This window comes from Xenopus laevis, chromosome 7L (assembly GCF_017654675.1).
Source record: "Xenopus laevis strain J_2021 chromosome 7L, Xenopus_laevis_v10.1, whole genome shotgun sequence".
In the NCBI taxonomy this organism is placed as follows: Eukaryota; Metazoa; Chordata; class Amphibia; order Anura; family Pipidae; genus Xenopus; species Xenopus laevis.
In genome coordinates, this window is record NC_054383.1 from 135,969,174 (window position 1) to 135,981,646 (window position 12,473).

The 12,473-nt window shown below is 42.3% G+C and overlaps 1 protein-coding gene across 3 annotated transcripts; it reads right to left on the reverse strand.

The window, feature by feature from the left end:
• Positions 1-1,512: 1,512 nt before the first annotated feature.
• Positions 1,513-8,120, reverse strand: ubxn10.L (UBX domain protein 10 L homeolog). 3 transcript variants are annotated; one of them, XM_018224220.2, is made up of 2 exons: positions 8,024-8,120; positions 1,513-3,573 (listed from the first exon to the last, which is right to left on the reverse strand). In XM_018224220.2, the coding sequence occupies exon 2, from the start codon at positions 3,556-3,558 to the stop codon at positions 2,803-2,805; it is 756 nt and encodes a 251-aa protein (XP_018079709.1). In that variant the 5' UTR covers positions 3,559-3,573; positions 8,024-8,120; the 3' UTR covers positions 1,513-2,802. The 3 variants fall into 3 exon arrangements, with proteins under 3 accessions (XP_018079709.1, XP_041424252.1, NP_001106339.2); XM_041568318.1 differs by lacking the exon at positions 8,024-8,120 and adding an exon at positions 3,653-4,734; NM_001112868.1 differs by lacking the exon at positions 8,024-8,120 and having other exon boundaries at positions 2,541-3,573.
• Positions 8,121-12,473: the final 4,353 nt, after the last annotated feature.

The following is a 12,473-nucleotide window of genomic DNA, read 5'->3' on the forward strand; positions in this document are numbered from 1 at the left end:
GGCTGAGCACACAGAGTTTGTGGAGCTGATTGGAGGGATGTGGTGGGGTGAGTCTAGAGCGGTCATATTCTAATTGACTTCAGTTTCAGTTTACCCGGCTGTTGAACTGAACCCTGAATTCAGGCCTGGACTGGGAGTCAAAATAGGCCATGTCATTCTAAGTACACAGAGGCCCAAATAGCTTTCTATGGAGCCGTACAGCAGCCCCTCTGGCATTTACCAGAACCCACAGATTGCCAGTCCGGGCCTGCCTGAATTTGTTGCAACCCTGGTTGACAGGTTGGTCTTGCGAAATGAATCACGTGACCTAATGTGTATAATAAAGATACAATTTGGTATTTATTTGAATATTTTAAGTGCAATGTTACAGGACAGGCACAAAATGTATACACGGCACAACAAATCTGCACGCTCAGGCTGGGGGGGGGCGGATCCTTGCATGAAGTACCGGCTCCCTCTTTGCAGGATCATACTGGAACAGTCCAGTAGAAAGGTTCAGGAAACTTTTTGTGGTGAAGGCATCAATTCTATTGAACCCAACCCATTAACAGCTGCCAGGCTCAAGCAGGGATCTGTTCAGTTAGAATTAGGGAAATCAATCACAGCCAGAAGGTCATACAATGAGTCCAACAGCACCGTGTGGTACCAGGTAGCCTGCCAAGCTCAACTTGGTTTTCTCTCATTAAGAAAGTTGGCAACGACCAGTAACAATCAGACAGCTGGATGCCAAGACCATCCAACCAGACTGTCACGTTGGGGTCTGAATAACTGGCAGGTAATACCAATGTCCTGAAAATGAGGCACCAACAAGAAAAATATGCATTTCAGCATGTCCCACTGGCTGCATTCAAGGATAAGTAAACCTTAAAAATAAGTAAATGTAAAATTGATGAGCGTCTATTCTAAGCACTTTTGCAATGTACATTATTTCTTTTTAATTCCAAGATATTAAAGGATACATGTACTGTTACTATGAATGAATTTTGTTACAACAGCGCCACCTGCTGGTCATTTTCCCACCAGTCTGACCAGCAAGTAGTCAAGGAAGTTGTCAGGAGAGAGAAAGAGGCTGATGTTCTTCTGCTTAGGAAAGATGTGAGAAAGGTTTCTAATTTTATTCCTAAGCAGAAGAACATCAGCCTCTTTCTTTCTCCTGACAACTTCCTTGACTACTTGCTGGTCAGACTGGTGGGGAAATGACCAGCAGGTGGCGCTGTTGTAACAAAATTCATTCATAGTAACAGTACATGTATCCCTTAATATCTTGGAATAAAAATAAATAATGAATGTACATTACAAAAGTGCTTAGAATAGCCCCCTCATCAATTTTACATTCACTTATTTTAAAGGTTACTTATCCTTTAAAAAGGGGTAACTCGTGTCTGTACTGAATGTTTGCATTTAATACTGTGTCCCTTTCTAAGCTTGTCCAGTCAGCATGGAAATGGGTTGTTATAGTTGGGGAGAAGCCTTGGGGGAAATTCTAATTGTCTGGCACTCTTGGTATAATACACTGTGTCTCAGCCCCAACAGATGCAGGAACAACACACAAATCATACACTGGCTTTTACCACTATTTCATATTGGTGGATTTAATTCATTCTCTCTCTGAATGATAATTAATCTGTTAGTACTAGCATATGTCTCAAAGGGCAAGCAAAGCCAAAGGGGAAAAAAAACAAATTATAGCCTTAGATTTATAAACCTTATTGTATCGGGGAGCTGTAACACTTCCAAAAGTGAGAGAAGTACTATGCCTCTTAAAGGGGAAGTATCATCATTTTATAAAAAATCAAAAATCTATATCGGATGTCTTTGTATCTGCCTGATCACCCTAGTTTAGCAATGTATATGTGCTACACCCCAGGTTGGGAAAAGGACGGCAAAGGTTGGGGAAGTGGGGAGGACAATTTGGAACTGTAGCTTGTGAGGAGTGTGGTGGCGCCATGCCAAGAGACTAATAAAACCAGTCTATGTCGAGTCTGTTTTTCTTACCCTTTAACTGAGACTTAATCCAGATTGACATTGGTTGTATGTGGCATGATCGGGAGAAGACTCTTAACAGACTGAAAAGGAAAGCTGTTCTTTATGTCCATCACTGGGAATCAGATTAATATAAAAGAAAATCAATTAAGCATATCAAAATACCAGTCCATACCAATTCATTGGGGGGGGCATTAATTTAAAAAAATCTGTCATGCACTAATGGTATGTAAATATTTGCTGCCACATCAATGTTTATATGTAATTAGGGGTATTTTGATACAAATACATTGTTAGGTCGCTATTCCGGGGTATTTAATAGATGCATGTTTATTACATATGGATGACACCAAAAGCGAGCCTGACCATATGGGTAATGGCACACCAATCATATTCTCCATAGATACAGGGATACCCAATCAGAGCATGATAGATCCGCTTTGAAATGTGTGACAAGAACTTAGCAGAGCTGGCAGAGCGCACGGGAGAAGTCCATAGAAACCAAGTCATTAGCTGGAATACACTATGGTCGACCCAATACAATATAAGGCAGAATATAAGATTGTACAATTAGTTAATATATTATATATAAAATTGTAGAATGTGTTATTTACACCCCGGGGTGAGCAAGGAAATGATTTGTTAAGGTAGGATTTTGAGCCCTTTGTCTTCCCATACAATCTACCTGCAGGATTCCTATTCAATTATGGGGCCGACAGAAGAATACCTGGGCACAGCGCTCGCTGGCTGGCTACCTGGGACTGAGTACCATTTGCAGTGGCATTAATATGATGCCGGTACTCACAGTGCTCTTTCCCTTTAGTCCAGTTCCATTTGGTGAATACAAAGAACAGACTTGTTAGGGATCCCACATTGCTGCAGGGTCCAGCTTAGGATGGGGAAGCTCCTCCGAGGCACTTCCATAGACTCAACACTACAATCCTTACAGGAGACACCGGTCTTCTCCTCGGCTGCAGCCAGGATAGTTAGTAGGGTGTCTGTAGGTCGGAAATATCTCTCAAACCTCTGGCCAGTGTGGGATCTAATGGCCAGCAAAAGAGGGGTTTCTTGTTCGGAGATCTCCTGTGGGTTCCCATGGATGGAAGGGTTGGAAATGCCCTGCGGCTTCTGATTCTGGGACGCCTCCCTATTATGGTCTACAGTCTGAGTTTGGTCACGATAAAATGCTTTCATTTGCCGTCCTTGTGAGTCGCCGGTCAGTCTGAGGGTGCTTGTGTGCTTGGCCAGCTCCTCATCATCTGCCCGCTCAATAGCCCCTGACATCCTGATGGAGGGTAGCACCTTATACCGGTTCAGTGAGGAGGAAGGTGGTCTGCATGGAATCTGATGCAGAAGGTCAGGAATATCTTCTGGGCTGATTCGAGAAGCAGGGCGGCTAGTAGAAACCCTCGGAGAAGGAGACGGCACATAGTTGGAATAGGCCTCAACACTTTGGGAATCATCCCTTGGGTTGGTCCGGGTACGGCCTTTGGCAGATTTAGGTCTTGTAACATGCATTCTACACAGGGGGTCTCCACTCCTGGGGATATTTATATTAGTTGAAGATAAGGCCATCTCCCTCTACATTACCTAGAAAAAACAGTACATTATAATATTAATTGCTGTCCATCACATGACATGTTTATCACCATCAACAGATCTTACTTACCCCAATAGACACGGGTATAACTGCACCTGTCTCTCTTCATGCAGGAGTCAGAATCGGATGGATAATTAAAGTGGACCCCACACATAAAAAGCTGTATAATGAAAGTCCTTTGCAAATTAAACATGGAACCCAAATTCTTTTTTTCTTTAAAATATCCATACCTTTTATAAACTCATTTAAAAGTCTCAGATGTCAATCATACATTGCCTACCCCTCGCATAGAGGCGGGGTAATTACTTACTTTTACTTTCCATTCAGTACTTCCTAGATATCACTGCACCCCTTACATTCCCTCTCCCTCCTCACGCTCTATAATTGCGTGGTATACCATGCATAGGCATTAAGCCCCCCATTCTGGAACATACACAAGATTTTGGGGTGATAAACAACTTGCTTTGTCACAAAATGGCACCTTCCTGCTCACTATGATTGTGAATTCTAAGACTGAAGGAAATACAATTGAAATACTATAGTTTAAGTAAATTTTATTTTGCTCAACTAACATGATAGAAAAGAATTTGGAATTATTTCTTAGGGTGACAGGTCCCCTTTAAGTGTAATCTATTATATTGGTCCCTTTTCCTAGAAGATGTATTAGAGCTCACTCCTTCCAAATAACAGACACAAAGAGAGACCGGTAGCTCTTGCACATCTTCTCGGTAAGCCCCTATGTTGTATTAGACATAAATGACATCATCTAACTCGGACTCCTGCATTATGAGACAAGGTTCCTGAGAGGGGACTAGAGAAGAAAGACTTAATCATTTCAGAAATTGTACAGATTTTTTAATTGATTAAATTTAAAAAGCTTAATATTTCTGTGAGATAAAGCTTAAGATAAATCTTCATTTTTTATTTTCACCATATGTCTATCTTGCATTATCTCCTGACTTTATCAGCCCACACAATATCTACTGGGAAACGTATTTTTGTAAATCAGCTGTAAATTCAGCTCCTTTACTGTATCCCACTGTTCCGCCACACTCCTACTTTTCTAGAATTGCTTCCTCTTTCATTATTTGTTATAATTCAGGCATTCTCTCCCTCCTCCCTTCTGTACATGTTAAAGGGGTTGTTCACATTTTGGTTAACTGTTAGTATGATGTAGAGAGGGATATTCCGAGACAATTTGCAATTGGTTTTCATTTTTTATTATTTGTGGTTTTTGACTTATTTAGCTTTTTATTCAGCAGCTCTCTAGTTTGCAATTTCAGCCATCTAGTTACTAGGGTCCAAATTACCCTAGTAACTATGCATTGATTTGAATAAGAGACTGGAATATGAATAGTAGAGGCCTGAATAGAAAGATAATAAAAAGTAGCAATAACAATAAGTTTGTAGCCTTACAGAGCATTTGTTTTTTAGATGGGTCAGTGACCCCCATTTGAAAGCTGGAAAGATCAAGAACTATACAAAATAAATAATGAAGACCAATTGAAAAGATGCTTAGAACTAGCCTGGTTATAACATACTAAAAGTTAACTTGAAGGTGAACCACACCTTTCCTAATATGTTTTGTTAGCTAAAATGATCTGTTATACAGATAGCTAGAATCTCAGCTGCCATAAAGCAGGACAGGACTGCTGCTTACAATGGGGATCAGATAGGATCTGTGCAGCCACTGGGACAGAATGCTCTGTTATACAGATAGCTAGAATCTCAGCTGCCATAAAGCAGGACAGGACTGCTGCTTACAATGGGGATCAGATAGGATCTGTGCAGCCACTGGGACAGAATGCTCTGTTATACAGATAGCTAGAATCTCAGCTGCCATAAAGCAGGTCAGGATTGCTGCTTACAATGGGGATCAGAAAGGATCTGTGCAGCCACTGGGACAGAATGTTCTGTTATACAGATAGCTAGAATCTCAGCTGCCATAAAGCAGGACAGGACTGCTGCTTACAATGGGGATCAGATAGGATCTGTGCAGCCACTGGGACAGAATGTTCTGTTATACAGATAGCTAGAATCTCAGCTGCCATAAAGCAGGACAGGACTGCTGCTTACAATGGGGATCAGATAGGATCTGTGCAGCCACTGGGACAGAATGCTCTGTTATACAGATAGCTAGAATCTCAGCCATAAAGCAGGGCAGGACTGCTGCTTACAATGGGGATCAGATAGGATCTGTGCAGCCACTGGGACAGAATGTTCTGTTATACAGATAGCTAGAATCTCAGCTGCCATAAAGCAGGACAGGACTGCTGCTTACAATGGGGATCAGATAGGATCTGTGCAGCCACTGGGACAGAATGTTCTGTTATATATATATATAAAATAATTTGCCGAAACTCCGCTTGCGCTCCTCTTCAGAAAAAGCGACACAGTGACGATCCAGCGCTCAATTTCTCCTCCCTGGCTATCTCCTATAAGGAAAACAGGGAGGAGAAATCGAGCACCGCACGATGGATTGCCCGATCGCTTTCTGAAGAGGAGAGCAAGTGGAGTTTCAGTAAATTATTTGTCTTGGTGGGGTTTTTTTTCCAATGTATACTAACTCATTTTAAAAAAAATGTTTTGATGTTACTAGTCCTTTAAAAGTAGCTTGCATATCTGTTAACCCCAAATGCTAACACTTTTATTGAAAGGACCAGTAACATCATCGTGCGGCACTCAATTTCTCCTCCCTGCCTTCCCTATAGGAGATAGCCAGGGAGGAGAATCGAGCGCCGTGCAACGGATCGCCCGATTGCTTTCTGAAGAGGAGCGCAAGCGGAGTTTCGTTAAGTTATTTCTTAATAAAGACTTTGCAATTTTAACGTTTAATTTGTCTTGGTGGTTTTTTTTTTATGTATAGTATACTAAAGAATTAAAAAAAATAAAAAAAAAATGTTTTATGGTACTGGTCCTTTAACACACCAGTATGTGCTGTCCCAACATGGATTCTATTGTTCTATGTAGTTTGTGTTATCAGCAGATACAGAGACATTCAGCCTCCAGGTTATTAATAAACATATTGCTTATTATTATTGAACACTAGACGGTGTTTTAACCCTTTACTTGCCTGAAAGCATAGAATATGGAACGGACATGAAAGCACCTTGCGCTGCCCGTGTGAATTCTTTGTTTCCGGGATGCGTTTTGCATTCTGTGCCATGCCCATTACGGACAAGAGATATGGCTAGCTCAAAAGGCGCTGGAGCACAAAGGGTTACGTTTACAAGAGGAAAGGGTTAATTCTGCTGCTACAGCCGTGAGTCAATCTAAGCACATGATTAGATTGTAAGAAACAAATGGCACAGTCCGGCAGATCCTCAGCTCACTCCATTCTCCTGCGGAACCTGATCTCTTACACACACACCTTGCTCTAACTTTCCCTTTACTGCTCTGGTTTCCAGCCTGAGACCGTTGGCCTATTTGTACAGGGAAATGTTACCTGCTCTCCTCGTTCCACTGCAGACAAGGGAAAGTCTGAGAATGTGAGAAATAAGGGCCCGGCTGTAACTGAGCTTCCCTCCCTCGGTTTCTATTTATTTAAATGATGAGGCCACTAAGGCTGAACATGTATTGACCTTGTGTAGCACTTACTGTGTAACCGACGTCCCTCTCAGTCTCCTCCTCCTCTAACTGAAATCTTTCCATCTTTGTATTATTAATATTTGTACAGAATGTCTGGCTCTGCTTCAAATTCCCATTCCTTCATACTGTACCCCAACTCTTATCCCCATAATGAACCCCCTTATTTCTTTCTTCACACTCTTCCCACCAGATATTTATTTTCCTCATAGTGTACCCCAACCCTGCCTTATCCTAATACTGTCCCCCCTTATTTCTTTCCTCACACTTTATCCAACCCCAGAGTTTTGCTTTTTCCTCATACTGTACCCCAACTCAGCCCTATCCCCACACTGTACCCCCTTGTTTCCTCACACTGTCCCCCACCAAAGAGTTTTGATTTTTCCTCATACTGTACCCCAATTTAGGCCTATCCCCACACTGTACCCCTTATTTCTTCCCTCACACTGTCTCCCATCACAGATATTTATGTTCCTCATACTGTACCCCAACTCTGCCCTTTCCCCACACTGTACCCCCTTATTTCTTCCCTCACACTGTCTCCCATCACACAGTTTTGCTTTTTCCTCATACTGTACCCCAACTCAGCCTTATCCTAATACTGTCCCCCCTTATTTCTTTGCTCATACTTTATCCAACCCCAGAGTTTTGCATTTTCCTCATACTGTACCCCAACTCAGCCCTATCCCCACACTGTACCCCCTTATTTCTTCCCTCACACACTTTCCATCACAGACCTTCATTTTCCCCACATTTTTCCCCCAAACTGTATCCCCCAGTTCCACTCAAACTGTGCCACCGCCTCGGTATGTGCAGGTTCCACCCCCAACTCCCTGTCCCCCGGGGCTGTCTCACCTCTTCTCCCGTTGCAGCGCCCGCCATTAGCCGCTTCTCTATCAGTTAGTAAACAACTGCGTGTCTCCCGGGGCAACCGTGCGCAGACCTTATTACGTCACCGCGTTTGAATCCCGCTGCGCGCCGGCTGGAAACTAGTTAAGCCGTATAGAAACGTCGCCAGTAGGAAGGAGTCTGCCATATTGATGGTGGGCTGGAGGAGTTCGAGCGTGGCATGCTGGGATAGTGTGAGCCGCATATTTGTATCGGTGGGAACTTTACTGGTTTCACTATAGTCCGTCAGTATTTCCCATAATGCCCTAAAAATGTGCCTTTTAGGGCCCACAGTTCTTAAAGCGACCAACTGCATGATGCACAGCATTGACTTGTCATTGACTTGCTGATGTTGGTTCAGTGAGGCCCATATAGTGGCAGCAGATTTGGGGCCCAGTCATTATTCACCTCTTGTGGCTGCAATAAATGTACAACTGGTTACAATCATCTAATGGATCTGTCACATTATACAAATGTAGGGCTGGTGCTAGAATAGTTCTTGCTGGGGGTCCAGGCGCTGGTTTAGGATGAAAGGGGATAAATATTAACTTATAGTATGTTATATAGATTGACTCATTCTAAGCAACTTTTCAATTTGTCTTCTTTATTTCTTTATCGTTTTTGAATTATTTGATTTATTCTTTCCAGCTTTCCAATGGGGGTCACTGACCCCATCTAAAAACAAATGCTCTGTAAGGCTACAACTCCTCTCACTCTATAGAACTTCTCTAGGAAAACGTATTCAGTTATTTGGACTTCAGGGCCACCTTTCTGCTGATTATACCCATATCTACATCTGTCCTTCTGTCTTTTCCCAGGGTACAAACTGCCTTTTCTGTTAACTCCTGGATGTGACAGCACCACCTGAAACTGAATCTCTCTACAACAGAATTAATTATATTTCCTCCCAACATCTTCCCCTGTAGCTCAGGTAATGACAACATTCCCCACTGTCACTCAGGTCCCACCACATCTTACAGTGTTCCACAGGTTCCACCAACATCTCCCCTTGTTCCTCAGGTCCCACCACATCTTACAGTGTTCCACAGGTTCCACCAACATCTCCCCCTGTCCCCCAGGTTCCACCACATCTTACAGTGTTCCACATGTTCCACCAACATCTCCCCTGTTCCTCAGGTTCCACCACATCTTACAGTGTCTCATAGGCTCAACCAACATCTCCCCTTGTCCCTCAGTTTCCACCACATCTTACAGTGTTCCACAGGTTCCACTAACATCTTCCCTAGTCCTTTAGGTGTCTCCAATGTCTTCCCCTGTCCCTCCGGTTCCACCACATCTTACAGTGTTCCACGGGTTCCACCAATCAAAGCCATGAGCTAAAGAAATAACAGTAGCTGGCACTGGTGAGGGTGTAGAATCACTCTGGGTAGAGATTTTGACTGGGCAAAAGGTATCAAAAAGAATTATCATTGGTGTATGCTATAAACCACCTCGTATAAGTGTCGAGTATGAAGCCCAGTTACTCTTGCAGATACAAGCGGCTTCACAGCTGGGTCATGTTGTTGCTATGGGTGACTTCAATTATCCAGACATTGACTGGGGTAATGGGGTTGCTAAGACAGAAAAAGATTAGTAAATATGCTGAATGACAACTTTTTATTCCAGCTCATTCAAGAACCTACTAAGAATAACTCTCTTTTGTACTTGTAATAACTAATAATACTGAACTCATCTCTGACATTTGTGTGGGTGAGGGGCATTTAGGGAATAGTGATCATAACATGGTCTCCTTTGAGATTCTGTTGCAGAAGCAATTCTATAAGGGACCAACTAAAACACTAAATTTCAGACGTGGAAACTGTGACAGTATAAGGGCATCTCTGCAACATATTAAGTGGGAAATGCTTTTCACAGGGTTAAACACAGAACAAAAATGGGAAGTCTTTAAAATGCTGCTAAAAAATATACGTCAGTATATTCCACTTGTAAGCAAGGAACGTCAAAACCTTTTTGGTTCAATAGAAGCGTTGGTGTTGAGGTGGGTAAGAAAAGACGTGCTTTTAAGGCTTTCAAGTTAGCTGGTACAGCCGAATCATTTATAAGGTACAAGGAGGCCAATAAATCATGCAAAGAAGCTATAAGGCAAGCTAAAATTGATAAAGAAAAGGATATTGCAGCAAGCAGTAAAAAGAATATTTATTAAATATGTTAATAGTAAAAAAATGAAGCAGGAAGGGGTGGGACCTTTACTATCAGAGGGGGGTCAGCTGGTTGATGAAAACAAAATAAAAGTGCAGATTCTGAACTCATATTTTTCATCTGTCTACACAAATGAGGAACCAGTAAGTGAAGGTTTCCTTCTTAATAGTCCCAATTCTAGTAAAACAACTAATGATGCATGGTTCACACATGAAGAAATTCAAAAGAGACTAGAACATGTTAAGATTAACAAAGGTCCAGGGCCAGATGGTATTCATCCCAGGGTAATTAGCGAGCTTAGCTCTGTGATTGCCAAACCTCTTTACTTAATTTGTCAGGATTCATTGAGATCTGGCATAGTGCAGAGAGACTAGCGAATTGCTAATGTGGTGCCTCTATTCAAAAAAGATCCCGTTCTCAGCCTTAAAACTATAGGCCAGTTAGTCTGACGTCAGTGGTAGGAAAGCTTTTCGAAGGGTTAATAAAGGATAAGATACTGGACTTCATAGCAAATCATAATACTATGAGTGTGTGCCAGCATGGTTTTATGCGTAATAGATCTTGTCAGACTAACTTAATTTCTTTTTATGAGAAGGTAAGTAGAGACCTTGATTCTGGGATGGCAGAGGATGTGATTTACTTAGACTTTGCTAAATCATTTGATACAGTGCCACACAGAAGGTTACTGGTTAAATGAAGGAATGTTGGCCTGGAACATAGTATTTGTACCTGGATAGAGAACTGGCTAAAAGATAGACTACAAAGAGTGGTGGTAAATGGAACATTTTCTAATTGGACCAGTGTTGTTAGTGGAGTACCGCAGGGCTCTGTACTAGGTCCCTTGCTTTTCAACTTGTTTATTAATGACCTGGAGGTGGCCATTGAAAGTACTGTTTCTATTTTTGCAGAGGATACTAAATTGTGCAGAACTATAGGTTCCATGCAGGATGCTGCCACTTTGCACAGTGATTTGTCTAAACTGGAAAACTGGGCAGCAAACTGGAAAATGAGGTTCAATGTTGATAAATGCAGGTTATGCACTTTGGCAAAAATAATATAAATGCAAGTTATACACTAAATGGCAATGTGTTGGGAGTTTCCTTAAATGAGAAGGATCTTGGGGTCTTTGTAGATAACAAGTTGTCTAATTCTGGGCAGTGTCATTCTGTGGCTACTAAAGCAAATAAAGTTCTTGTATAAAAAAGGGCATTAACTCAAGGGTTGAAACATAATTGTGTCTCTTTATAGGTCCCTGGTGAGGCCTCATCTGGAGTATGGGGGCAGTTTTGGACTCCAGTCCTTAAGAGGGATATAAATGAGCTGGAGAGAGTGCAGAGACTAAGTGCAACTAAACTGGTTAGAGGGAGGGAAGAGTTAAATTATGAGGGGAGACTGACAAGGTTGGGGTTGTTTTCTCTGGGGGAAAAAAGGCGCTTGTGAGGGGACATGATTAGACTTTACAAGTACATTAGAGGACATTATAGACAAATAGCAGGGGACCTTTTTACCCATAAAGAGAATCACGTACCAGAGGCCTCCCCTTCAGACTAGAGGAAAAGAAGTTTCATTTAAAGGAACAGAGTAGGGGGTTCATCACAGTGAGGACGGGGAATGCACTGCCGGGTGATGTTGTGATGCTGATTCAGTTAATGACTATAAGAGGGACTTGGATGATTTCTTGGACAGACATAATATCAAAGGCGATTGTGATACTAAGCTCTATAGTTAGTATAGATATGGGTATATAGAATTTAATTAAAAGTAGAGAGGGGTGTGTGTATGGATGCTGGGTTTTCATTTGGAGGGGTTGAACTTGATGGACTTTGTCTTTTTTCAACCCAATTTAACTATGTAACATCTTCCCCTGTTCCTCAGGTTCCACCACATTTTACAGTGTTCCATAGGTTCCACTAACATCTTCCCCTGTCCCTCGGGTTCCACCACATCTTACAGTGTCCCTCAGGTTCCATCAACATCTTCACCTGCCCCTAAGGTTCCACCACATTTTACAGTGTTCCACAAGTGTCACCAACATCTTCCTCTGTCCCTCAGGTTCCACCAACATCTTACCTTGCACCGTCATAGGAATACAGTCAGAGGGGGCCTCAAGATATGCAAAGGTCTGATTGCAGGCCATGAAAGTGGTGGCCTTGTCAGAGGAATGGGCAGGGTTTGGGTGGATTGTGAGTGTATTGAGTGTGGTGGGTGGAGATCATGGTTGTGGCCAGTAGCACAGTGCCATCCAGTTTCTTTTTTT

Excerpts from the sequence above, each read along its gene's own strand:
- ubxn10.L (XM_018224220.2), bottom strand. The coding sequence starts at position 3,558 with ATGGCCTTATCTTCAACTAATATAAATATCCCCAGGAGTGGAGACCCC.